Below are 13,511 nucleotides of genomic sequence, written 5' to 3'. Positions count from 1 at the left end.
TTCTTTATGTGAGCCGTGCCAAAAAAACGGCTCTTTAAAAAGAACCGAAATTTCCATCACTAGTTCCAAGGTTCAAGGTCGAGGCCCCGCCCCTTTTCTGCGTAACACACCAGGCTCCACCCACTGTAGTCCTGCACAGGATGAGGCTTCAAAGGTGGTGGGTAGAAAATAAAACGACGCCATGTGTGAAGTGGACATCTTAAACACCGATTGAGCTTATTTTCACAACAATTCCTAGAATATGGGTAGTTTTGCACTGTTTAGCGGTCGAAACAATCAAACATGACCACAAGTGTGGGGTAAAAAAATAGTCTAAAAACACTATTAGTTTTATTCTGAAGGTGGGTTTTGTGGAGTTCCGGTGTGGATACTCAATCGAACCCCGGGCGGCGAATGGAGGAAGGAAGGTGTTTCTTGCTAAAGACACGGAGACAAGAAGGAGAAGAAGAGGAGAAGATGACAAAGAAGGAGATGTGCAGCTAAAAAATCCGGGGGGAGAAGAGACGAGCAGCGCCTGAGTGACCGAACTTCCGGCTGAGGTTGTGACGTGTCCGTTCACTAGGTGTGTGTTTGCACTTAACATTAAACACATCATTCTCAACAATATTGTTTTATTAGTGAGTCTGAGACATGTCTCACATGCCATACCAGTGCCGAACGATACAAATAACGGCGGAATTCATGTCGACGTTATCTCGCTATTCTTACCCATTTCCCCGAAAAATGAAAGCCCCTACATCCGTTAATGTAAACAACCTGCTTGTTTACATTATGTATGTGTGATGATGTATTGTTTGCCAAAGCAGGGCCGCGCCATGACAGCCCTGCGTCAGAGGAAGGGCAGCCGGGGGAAGGACCTCCCCTTGCCCCCCCCTGCACACCTTCACCCCCAGCAGGCCAATTGTTGCCCCCAGCATCATCACCCCAACACCATCCTGCATGGTGAGTTCAAATAAGGTCCTACCATCATCACCCCTTCTTCTTTGTTTTCATATGAGTCAGGACATCCAAGTGAAATATTCCAAAATATCATCTACTGGGTTGAAGACGTAGGTTATTTTAATATTCTCTAAGAGTTACATGCTCAGATTTCACAAAAATCGTGTAAAATATACATTTAGAGAGCTTTTAATAATATATTAAGTGATGTAACTTGAATATTCCAAACCAAAATGTTGTTTGCTATGTTGAATACGTATCTTATTTTAATATTCTCCAAGATTTACCAGCTTAGATTTCACAAAAATCTTGTAAAATATACTTGTAAAGACCTTTCATAAAATATTACGTGACATAACTCAAATATTCCAAACCAAAATGTTTAATCTGTTGAATTAATGCATTGGTTACTTTAATATTCTACAAGATTTTCCCGACCCTAGATTTCATTAAAACCTTAAAAAAATATATTTTTAAAGAACTTCCGTCCCATTTTATGTGACTGCTGGGTTGAATACGTAGGTTATTTTAATATTCTGCACGATTCACCAACTTAGATTTCACTAAAAGCTAGTAAAATACACTTTTAAAGAGCCTCCGTCACATCTTATGTCATGTAACTGAAATATTCCAAACCAAGCAGCTGAGGTGAATACATACTGCAGGTTATTTTTTATATTTGGCTGCCAGTTAATATTTCGCAAAAAGGGTGTAAAATATACTTTTAGCACTGGTGAGAGCAGTTGCAACACATTTTCTCTTCCATATTTCTCATTGCTGTCATTTTGCACGTCTGGTTTGCGGAGCATTGACATTTCATCTCAAGTGAAGCAAACCAAGTGGAGCAAACGCACCAGAGTTCTTTTTAAGCAAACCAAACACGTGAAGTGTAAATGCAGCAAAATCTTTTCTAACGGATATGATAACAGGTGATTGGTCCTGGGGCGACATCATCTGGACGTCGGTGGGCTGGTCGGTGTCGGTGGGTGTGGGCCTGCTGTGCTGCATCTACGTGGCCACGCTGCATGAGAACGACCTGTGGTTCTCCAACATCAAGGTAAGAGACGTGCAAAAAATGTGCACACCTTTTGTTCTATTTCAGTTGCGTACGGCGCTCTGTTCGCTATGAACACGCTTCCATCGTCATTTGTAGTCGCTGCTAGCCTAAACACAATGTTCATGGGAAGAACATTGTGTTACGAACAGACAGATAAATGACAGGACAGGATAATATATGTTTGGATGTATTAACAGCTCCAAATGAAGTGAAAATTGAAATCAAGTTAAAAAATAAGAGTAGCACCCGGGCAAAAAGAGGTGATGATGCAAGTGCACAATAAAAGAGGTGACTTTTCAAGTAGTTTTAAGCCATAAAAACGTTCACAAAGTGGCAGAAGGGCATTTGATATCAACATGCTAGACAGCAAGGAGGAAGTGAGAGCACGTGGAGTAGTGTAGCTTGCAAAAGGTTACCCATCCATCCATCCATCTTCTATACCGCTTCATCCTCATTAGGGTCGCGGGGGCATGCTGGAGCCTATCCCAGCTGACTTCGGGCGACCGGCGGTCGCCAGCCAATCGCAGGGCACATATAGACAAACAACCATTCACACTCACATTCATACCTATGGACAATTTAGAGTCGCCAATTAACCTCACATGTTTTGTGGGAGGAAGCCGGAGTACCCGGAGAAAACCCATGCACACACGGGGAGAACATGCAAACTCCACACAGAAAGGCCCAAGGGAGAATCGAACCTTCCGATCTCCAGGCTGTTCCTGTGTTGGCCAACGTGCTAACCACTGGACCAACGTGCGGCCCAGAAGGTTACCCATTGTAGGGAAATTGTAACTCATGCACATGCACAGTTTAGTTCCAAATGTGAAAAAAAATTACGATAAAAAAACACCTCAATGAAGTGAGATTACCCGTACTGTGCAGGGGCAAATCAAGCGCTCCTTTTTTCTCCTGCCTGTCACGTTACCGTCTCCTGACGTCACTTGTAAACAAACATTCACATTGTACTGAATGCTCTGCAATGAGGGGGAAAAAAAACATCGAGCACACAAAAAACCTTATCAGCCACCTGAAACACCAGTGCCGCGGTGGTTTGAAAAGTGCAAAAGGTTTGCCAGAGACCTCCGTGGCGTCACACCGGCTGCTCGGAACGTGACCCCAAATACAGTGCACCTTGTTGGGCCACGCCAGGTGGCTCCTCCCGTTCTATATTCTTCTGGTTCTCCTGATAGTAGTGATGTAGTAGTAATGATGTTATGGTAGTTGATTAGGACAAATGAACAGGCATAGTTGGTCAAATCCTCATTTGTTCCAGTCCTTCTTACCTCCAGGTGTGCACAAACTACACTTACATCCAAATAAAAAAAGTAGATATAAATAAGTTATCGGAACCATTTTGGTCTTGAGAACCAGACAGTTATTGGTATCGGTGTGAAAAAAAAGGATAAACGGCATTCTGGGTGACCTGAAACGGTATTTTTTGGAGAACGGCTTTTAGAGTGGGGTAAATTTGAAATCTAGTCATTTTTGTGTAGACAAACGAGCTGCTGCTTTCTGAAAATGATGACGTCACCACCCCGTCGCCGTCACATGACCGGAAGTGACAAGCCGACAAAATATCTGAATACGTTGACTGGCATGAGTCGCCCCAGTCCACTTTCTCCTGATATTTTCTTGTCTTAGTCTCCGAAATGACTCGCAGAAGTAATTCCACTGGAAGGCGGAAGACAACGGACTTTGTGTGCATGCGTTCTTTCTTCTTCCATAGTTTGGTGTGATGTGGTTCTGTCTGCATGTCTGTTCACGTGTCACAGGCAGGTGCGCCTTATGTATTACATCCTTTTCACCCAGTGAGCCATTCCCATCTCGATGCAACTATTTACTAATCCCACACAGTCTGGACACACATTTTTTTCAAACTAGCAAAAACATTTCCCAGGAGCTTTTCCGTGTGAACAGGGCATTAAAGGAAAAGTAGACTTTTTTTTTAATGTTGCCCATCATCCACAATTCCTATGTGAGACACGGACACACATGTCTTTCTATTTTCTGTGTGTTGGAAAGATATAAACACAGGTAAAAAGAGGCAGGTAATTGATGCATGTGATGGGACACACCTATTCTGCGTAGAAAGGCCGCTATTAAAACACCTCCAACAAGGTTTTATGGTTTTGTATCTATGCTGTGAGCATGTAGTAACATGAACTTCCTTCTTGGGTGCATTGATTTCACATAGCAACATAGAAAGGAACGCTACACCTAGCGTTAACTTTTCCAAACTCAAAAACAAAACCACAGCAGGAGTGGCGGCAGCTCCAATATGTAGTGTTACCTTTGCATTGTGAGCGAGTGTGTGGTGAAGCTAATCGGTAGCCGGGTAGTAGCTAGCTGCTCTGGTGTGGCAAGGTGTCACTACGCCAGTAACGTAGTTCTTGGGCGTAACAATGTTAATAACAATAATAATAATAGCTTGGTTAATATGCAGGTCACATTATGTAAATGGAGCGTTGTTGGTGCTTTTTGGAGTTTTTTTCAAATGGCTGAATAAGTGTGTCCCATTACGTGCAGTCTTAGCTGCCTCTTTTTAGCTGTTTTTATATCTTTAGAAGGCACAGAAAAGAGAAAGACGTGTATCACATAAGGACTGTGGGCGATGGACGAGTTAAGAAGTGAGTGATCTACTTACTGTGGTCTTTTCTCCCAGTTCACACCCGAGTTTGCCAGTCAGCAGCCAGTGAGACCCATGAAGTGTGGACATGTTGAAAACACGTGGACTCCTTTTATGGTGCGGCCAGCGAGCTCATTTATTTGGCATTTTGAGGTGAAAGTTGAAAGGATGATTTGACATCATGGTGAAGCCGAATCAGAGCAACTTGCTGCGTCCTTATGACTTTTCCGCCAAGCCCACTGCATGGTGTAGCCATTAGATGGTTAATAATGTGGCATGATTGTACGTTTAGGTGCAGTTCCAAGTTATTTCAGCTAGTGGCAGACACATTAAAAAAGCTTCCTGGTGCTTCCATCTCACAGCAGATGCGCGAAGGATTAAAACATCAACGTGGTCCTCTTATCTCCTCAAGAAGGAGCGAGTGGCCAGTGATGATGAGGTCAGCCGCCTTCAGTTGTGGTTGGTTGGTCACCATGGCAACACTTGGACATGTTCCTCACAGAAGGAAGGTTCTGGAAGTGCTGTAGGTACACAAACACGGATCCAAATAACACGCAGCAGCTGTGTTGGTTAGCAACCAGCACACGGCAACGTGGAATAGAGCTTTTCTAATAGAACTAATGTGAGCCTGCTGAGTCCACGCTGTGGCTGGGAAACTTCTTGCACCCTCTGGGAAGGATAAATTCACACTGATGACCTTTCCTCATGGTGCACTTCCACTGCAAAGCCTTTGGTCCGAGCGTTGAATGCTTTCACTTGGTGTTTGGCAGGCATTTACTCTCAAAACTAACTCCATGAAATCCATACAACACAGGACATTTCGGTGGGTAAACATGCTAATCACTTTTTTTCCCCCCTACTTTGATTACCTATGCAAGGGTATTGTTCTTCAATGTCAGTGTTTGACAGGTGGTGGCTCACCACAAATGCATTTGGATCGCCACAAATAGATGGGTAGGTCTTGCTCATCAACACATTATAACGGGACTCTCTAGGATGTAGCTTGTCTTACGAGTCCATACAGTGTTGGGAAAGAGTACCACGGGTTACCCAGCATGCCTTGCGGTGTTAGGGAGGGGTGCCATTTTGTTCGTCTGTGTTTATTTTCATGTCTCTAGATGAGGGGTGTCCAAAGTGTGGCCCGGGGGCCATTTGCTGCCCGCGGCACATTCTAAAAATATAATTTAATAAGGAAAGTAAAAATACAAAACAACAAACGCCAGGAAAAATGGAAAAATCAGCAGACATTTTGTAAGAATAAAGTCAAAATATTAAGAGAATAAGTTGCCTTTTTCACGAAAATAACGTGGTGATATTATGAGGAAAAATAACATTAACATAATGCATCATTTTAGTAGCATAAAGTTGAAATACTGAAGAAAGAAAATATATATTTTTTTAAGTGGTAATAATATGAGAAACAACACACACACACACACACACACAAATTAATATTATCATATTCTGATGGGGAAAAAAGTCGCAGTTTTACAAGAATAAACTTATTAATACTATTAATACTTTACTAGCATAAAGTTGAAATATTAAAGAAAAATATTTTTTTTTTAAGGTGTAATATTCTCAGAAACAAACAAAACAGAATAAGGTTGTCATTTTTGGAAAATTTGGTTGGGGAAAAAGTTATAATATTATGGGAATAAAGTCATAATATCACGAGAAGAATATTTACTAGAAAAAAGTTGTGAACGAGCAGCAGGTCCTGCATCAAACATGTGGTTTGTGATATGATATCATGGCCACTATGCCAGTTGCAAACTGTGGGAAAGGTGATGATGGTGGATTTTTCACAGAATAATGCTCACATCTTGATGACCGGTCCACATGAGGATGCTTTGGCCTTGGTGGAGGTCAGTGCTGGGTTGAGTTTCATTTTAGTTTGAGTGTGTGAAAGGATTAATAAACCACAAGAGCGGGCAGACGTGCACTTACATCAGCATTAAGTTCATCTGTTCCTGCGCAGATGTGCTGCATGGTTTTGGGCCACATGGCGGCAATCTGCGGCGGGTGATTTGCGAGGCTCGCTCGCCGAGAGACAGAGTGCGGTGTGCGAGCATTTAATTGAGCCCAATTCTCACGCGGCGCTGTTATTTTAGGGCGTTACAAGGAGAGGCCGACAGATGCGCTCATTCATAATAAATGCAGATGACTTTACGAGGCGCAGGAACATTTTCCTAATGTTTCCACGCCGGGTGCTCCTGGCGTGCACAAGTGTTTCCTTCTGGTAATGCTCTCCGTGTCATTTCAATTCTTTTTCATTCTAATTTCGTGTCAGCGCCCTATCGCAGCTACTCAGACATGAAATACCCTTCCAAGGCAAATAGTATTTTCCTTGTAAGCCTATGAAGATGAGATTTAAGTAGAATCTCTGTATGCTAGAGCTGATATTCTACTGGAAACATGAATGGCTTCGTCCCTGTAATGAAGACCTCCACTAATAAGCCCAGGCAGAACTTTCAAAAACATCAAATAACGCAGATGATAGAGTCATCTTTTAACAACACAGTGGAAGGAAGTACTTTAAAAAAACACCAAAGTGTATTATTGTACAACGTCAGTCGCAGAGTCATCGTTAAATACAAAGTGGAGGGAAGTGTTTTCTCCCAACTGTGCAAGAAGAATGAAGGTGAGGATGTTCTACTGGACTTCCACATGAGTTAGTGTGACAGTGTTAGTGAGAAGCAGAAGGAGCTTCTCATGTAGCATCAAACGCATCACTTGGCCTTTCCAAGCACCACTGGCAGCTCTGCATGTGCATCTTACTTTCCAAACTTCTACTTCTATGATCATGTCTTTTTCCCTCTTGTTCATAAACCAATCCACTTTTACTAACACGTAATACTTTCACCATTTCTATCCCTACACTTCTCACTGCTACCCTACATGACTCCTCTACTTTACTACTCTACATGAGTACTCTACACGACTACTCTACATGACTACTTTACTTTAGTACTCTACACGACTACCCTACATGACTCCTCTACTTTACTACTCTACATGAGTACTCTACACGACTACTCTACACGACTACTCTACATGACTCCTCTACTTTACTAATCTACATGAGTACTCTACACGAGTACTCTACATGACTACTTTACTTTAGTACTCTACACGACTACCCTACATGACTCCTCTACTTTACTACTCTACATGAGTACTCTACACGACTACTCTACATGACTACTTTACTTTACTACTCTACACGACTACCCTACATGACTCCTCTACTTTACTACTCTACATGAGTACTCTACACGACTACTCTACATGACTACTTTACTTTAGTACTCTACACGACTACCCTACATGACTCCTCTACACGAGTACTCTACATGACTACTTTACTTTAGTACTCTACACGACTACCCTACATGACTCCTCTACTTTACTACTCTACATGAGTACTCTACACGACTACTCTACATGACTACTTTACTTTACTACTCTACACGACTACCCTACATGACTCCTCTACTTTACTACTCTACATGAGTACTCTACACGACTACTCTACATGACTACTTTACTTTACTACCCTACACGACTCCTCTACTTTACTACTCTACATGAGTACTCTACACGAGTACTCTTCATGAGTACTTTACTTTAGTACTCTACACGACTACTCTACACGACTCCTCTACATGATTATTCTACATGAGTACTTTACTTTATTACTCTACATGAGTACTTTACTGTCGTACTCTACACGATTACCCTGCATGACTCCTCTACTCTACTACTCTACATGAGTACTTTACTTTTGTACTGTACACGACTACTCTATATGACTACTCTACATGACTACTTTACTTTATTACTCTACATGAGTACTTTACTTTGGTACTCTACATGACTACTTTACATGACTACTTTACGTTTGTACTCTACATGAGTACATTACTTTACTAATCTACATGACTACTCTACATGAGTACTTTACTTTAGTACTCTACATTACTACTCCACATGACAACTCTACATGAGTACTCTAGTACTCTACATGACTACTTTACATGAGTACTCTACATGAGTACATTACTTTACTACTCTACATGACTACTACTATTTTACATGACTACTCTATATCCAAAGTACAGAAATATATGCAACTTGTGTTAAAGCCTCATTTCCGCTCTGATTCTGACACACACATACATTGACAGGTTTATACACATTTCTCAGACAGGCATGAACATTTTCTCGCATTTCTCTCTTGTTTAAACACTCTCAAAGTTCAAAATTAATTTGAATTTTACTGGGGAACCTACGAGGTTGGACACAAGAAATGATGAGGTGACTCACTGACATTTCACTCCTGTGACCGTGCCTCTTCGTCCTGGCGCCGTTCCGCTGTAGCGTTTTTGTGTCCTTGTTAAAAGATATTGCTCCTGTCGTTGTATTTTCTTCCTCCTCGTTCTCCTCCTTGAACCGAAGATTCATTTATTCCGTAATGGCGCCCTACGGCTGCAACTTCACCGTCCTTCACCATGTCCAGAATGCCAAATTTTTGTGCGATGATTGGCTTCCTCTGCCTTTTGGGTGCAGAACGTTTCGTCGACATTGGGGTTTTTTTTGGGGGGAGAAAACTTGCAAACATACAGCGTTCAGAGTCACACATGTTTAGCTTCTTCTTCTTTTATTGTTTAGCTAGTTTGCTAGCGATGACCACAACAGGAGACGGCACGAAGGAGATTGATTGACAATGATCTACAGCCAATCGGGACGCAGAAGACAATGGGTGGTGCAGACAGAAGAGAGGGAGGAGCGAGAGACACAGCCACCTCGTGCTAAAGCACAGAACTACAACACTCAACTTTCCACAATGCAGTTCTTCTTAAAGGGCCAGGCTCGGCCTGTAACAGCGACCCCCCAAAACATAAAAATTGCACACAAAAAAATCTGCGAGGCTGCAAAAGGTGAACCGCGATAGAGCGAGGGAAGACTGTACATGGTGTTGGAACAAACACTCCATGGCTTTGCTGCATTGGCTTCCCAGCAAGTTGGACTGATACATTTTAATTTCCTGCCTTTAAAGGGCCACCATTGGTGTCTCATTGGTGTGTCCCTCCCACACACTCACACATGCTATAGAAGTGTGTGCAGGTGAAGTAGGAAGGAAAGGAGGCGTGTCGGAAGAAGGAAAGAAGGGAGTGTATGAGTGTGTATTTGTGCATTGGTCAGGTGTGAAGTCATGTCCACGTTGGTGGCGGTGCATAGTTGACTTAATTTCAGAAGCAGCTGGACGGTGATTACACATCCACAAAGCACTCTGACAAATGTTCCCAAATGTTCCCTGGGCCCACCCCCCCGTACACACACACGCACACACGCACACACACACACACACACACACACACACACACACACACACACACACACACACACACAGAGCAGGCTATTGTGTTGCTGTGTGTTGTTAAAGACACAAAGAGGTCATGGTTAGTCCACTCACTTTCCGACTGAGGTGCTCCTCTGTCGAACGTCCTCTTGTTTCTTTTGCTTTGTGGAAGGAATGACTTTTTATTTGGAATTTGGCACAAGTTTTTCCTGTTTGGCCTCGGCGAGACCCAGAGAGGGCGGGAGAGGGTGGGAGAGGGCTGTAGCCGGGATGAGCAGAGCGTAAAGAAGGTTTTAGGGTAATGAGCGGCATGTGCTAACGAGGTTGATTGTGTTTGACCTTGAATGAAAGGGAGGATTAGGCGTCTCATCGGAGCTGTTGATGCGGCGCCAAGGCTTGTTTTGCCGCGGGTGCGCTGGAAGGAAGGAAGGAAGGAAGGGAGCGTTTGTGCTGCCAAGGCATTGGAGCGTGGAAAAAGCTAAATGATTTGGAGCTCCTTCAAGAAAAGAAAGACACTGCTGTGATGGATTTGGATCAGTCCTACTACTGGACCCGGGTGGCTCGCTGCTGATCTTGCTGGATTGGAGTCATGAAGAGTTAACTGATACTCTGTGTGCTGTTTGAACATGGATCTGCGAAAGCGAGCCAGGATCAGAGAGTCGCAACAAGGTGCTCGTAGTGAGACCGTATTTGGGGCGGCCGGGTGCGATGCCCTGCGTCAGGGCCGTGCTGACGCCGCCTCCTTGCTCAGAGGATCCGCCGTTGCTTCCGGCTCACGCCCGACACCCTGCTGGCCGTGGCGACGGTGTGTTTCCGTGGCAACGGGGCTGTCGTTGGCCGGGCTGCTCGCTGTGACTCACGCCTGCTGTGTCAACACCTTACATGAAAACCTGCTCTGGTTTGATCACCTCACGGTACTGCTCATCATACTCTACTCTTTTATACTACTACTACTACCACACTGTCTACCTGGCACCACTAATCATACTATACTCTATACATTACTACGACTACACTGTGTACCTAGTTCCTGTACCACTCACTACTGCTCTACTCGATACTTCCGTCACTATAGGCAGTATGCACTGAAAAGACTAAACAGGAAAGACTAAGTGTAAGTATGCAAGTATGCACTTATGAACTGAAAAGACTAAGTGTAAATTCTTATGCATTGAAAAGACTAAGTGTAAGTATGCACTTGTATGCAAGTATGCACATGTGCACTGAAAAGACTAGGTGTAAGCATGCAAGTATGCACTTATGCATTGAAAAGACTAAGTGTAAGGATGCAAGTATGCACTGAAAAGACTAAGTGTCAGGATGCAAGTATGCACTTATGCACTGAAAAGACTAAGTTTAAGTACTTATGAGCAGAAAAAATTAAGTGTAAGCGTTTAAGTATGCACATGCGCACTGAAAAGACTGTGTATGCACTTTATACACTGAAAAGACTATGTGTAAATATGCGAGTATGCACTCATGCACTGAGAAGACTACCGTAAAGCATCGTATATAAACCGCACTTTTTTTCCACTGGTAAGAAGCAAAAAATCGGGGTGCGGTTTATACACGATGACAGGTCTGTGACCAGACGCAGAAATTGACCAGAAGCCCATTTTAGAATAGCCGTCTGCGGGTCAGACAGTTGCTTTGACTTTACCACCCTCTGCTGTACAGTTGCTGAAAATGCTTGTGTATGCAACTAACTTATCTGACGGCTGTCTGTATTTTCACACAGTGAAACGATCTCTATATACACTGAAGCTAACCTAAGCTTCCAATGAAAAATACAATACAACGTTGGAGTTTATTCAAATTCACACTGAAGCAATGCAATAAAATAATAATAGAGAAAAAGAGAAGCAGTGAAAGATAAGATATCAAAACATCTCTGAAAATTGCAAATTTCTTTATTTTGATGTATTATTATTATTATTATTATTATTAATCTGTGCTTAGCCATAATATTAAAGCTGTAGATGCCGAAGTTCCGATTTCTCCTTTATTCTTCTTTTTGAAATTGCTTAGTACTTTTACGCTGTTCATTTGAGATGAAAGAGTTGGCAAGCATTTATGAACAAAATTTTTTTTTTTCCCCACCATGAGCCTGAAAATGGGGGTGCGGTTAATACACGGGTGCGGTTTATACACGGTGCTTTATGGTAATTATAAGTACACGAGTGCACCAACTGAGACCCATCTTAAGTGTTCAGGTAGATTTAGAAAGGAAATGATATAAATAGAAGTCATGAGTTCCATTATGAAATCTTTATGAAGTGTATAAATGTTTTATGTTAGCATTCTTAAGGTGTAAAAAGAAGTGAAGCTTGAAATGTGACTTTGCTCTCTTTGTCTTTCTTCTGCGGCTGAAATGGGAGGAAGTTGCTTGTTGGTCTTGAAAGTTTGTTTTCCCGTGTGAAGGTGGACGTGGTTCAAGGTTGTTCATGGCCAACAAGAAATGATTTGAATAAAATGTCTTCCTCATGCAAACATTGTTTATCTTGCAGGATGTGGAGCGGGAGATCTCTTTTCGGACCGAGTGTGGACTCTACTATTCCTACTACAAGCAAATGCTGCAAGCCCCCTCCATACTGGAAGGTATGCATGAAGATGAATCTCATTTTCATAACAAGCTCTAGTCTACTGATTTACCCATGATGTTTCTATGAGTTATGTCTGAATAGAACTAGTAAAACAAATCTACTTAGACACTATACTCACCAAGTTACCATCCAAGACTACCCGTCAATGTTAAAAATGCTTGCTCCTCCCCCTTCAAACCCTCATGCTCGCTTGACGTTGACGTTGTCTTCCGATTTCCGATCAACATTTGCAATAAAAGTGAGCGCCATGATTAGATGAGATTCAGCTCCAGAACCCTCCCCTTTTCTCTTCAACTGCCATTGTTAACTCATGACACATTCCAGGTTTAATTCCTAAATATGACCCACACACTTATTTCCATATGAATTGTATAGCTAATCACATAGCATGGAATGGGAGTCACGGTGCAGCCTTTAGCCTGGTGGTCCGCGGCTACATACGAAGTGGTCTTCACCTCACTGCACTGGAGGCCAGCTTGATTGTGGATGCTAGTGCTGACTTAGCCAAACTAACATTTGTGTCACACAGCACACAACTATGGTGTGTTCAATGACCCTCAACAAAGTATGACAAGTCAACGCTTTTCAATAAATCATAAAGCCATAAACATGTAAAATTGGTAGCAGTGGTACATGTATGCTGTACATTTGACCTCTGTTATCTCATATTTATTCATTATTACCCATTTATGGTGAAAGTGCCAAAGTAATTTTCATTGTTCCCATAACAGTGATAATAAAGTTCTATAATTCATCTGCTATTCTTCAGAGGCAAAAAAAATGGCTGATCTTTGGAAAAAAAAAAAAAAAAAAAGAATTATTTTTTCAGCAAAACTCTGTACATTTGCAGGGTGGTGAATACTGATATATACAGGATATATACAGGATGTACATCATAAATAAAAACATATTCTTACA

At 42.3% G+C, this 13,511-nt stretch overlaps 1 protein-coding gene across 4 annotated transcripts in view; it reads left to right on the top strand.

Annotated features, from left to right (window-relative positions):
- The first annotated feature begins 231 nt into the window (after positions 1 to 231).
- The window catches only part of dpy19l3 (dpy-19 like C-mannosyltransferase 3), a 36,338-nt gene continuing 23,058 nt past the window's right edge, over positions 232 to 13,511 (top strand). For 2 of the 4 annotated variants that reach the window (XM_054770414.1, XM_054770413.1), the window contains exons 1-2: positions 10,273 to 10,904; positions 12,498 to 12,588. In XM_054770414.1, coding sequence (XP_054626389.1) covers positions 10,617 to 10,904; positions 12,498 to 12,588 — 379 coding nt within the window. In that variant the 5' untranslated portion in view covers positions 10,273 to 10,616. Of the gene's footprint in view, positions 563 to 803; positions 943 to 1,868; positions 1,997 to 10,272; positions 10,905 to 12,497; positions 12,589 to 13,511 lie in introns of those variants that run through there. The other 2 variants (XM_054770417.1, XM_054770415.1) reach the window with 2 other exon arrangements.

This window comes from Dunckerocampus dactyliophorus, chromosome 3 (assembly GCF_027744805.1).
Source record: "Dunckerocampus dactyliophorus isolate RoL2022-P2 chromosome 3, RoL_Ddac_1.1, whole genome shotgun sequence".
Taxonomy (NCBI): Eukaryota; Metazoa; Chordata; class Actinopteri; order Syngnathiformes; family Syngnathidae; genus Dunckerocampus; species Dunckerocampus dactyliophorus.
The sequence above is the reverse complement of the archived record's forward strand: the minus strand, read 5'-3'. Positions and strand labels throughout refer to the sequence as shown.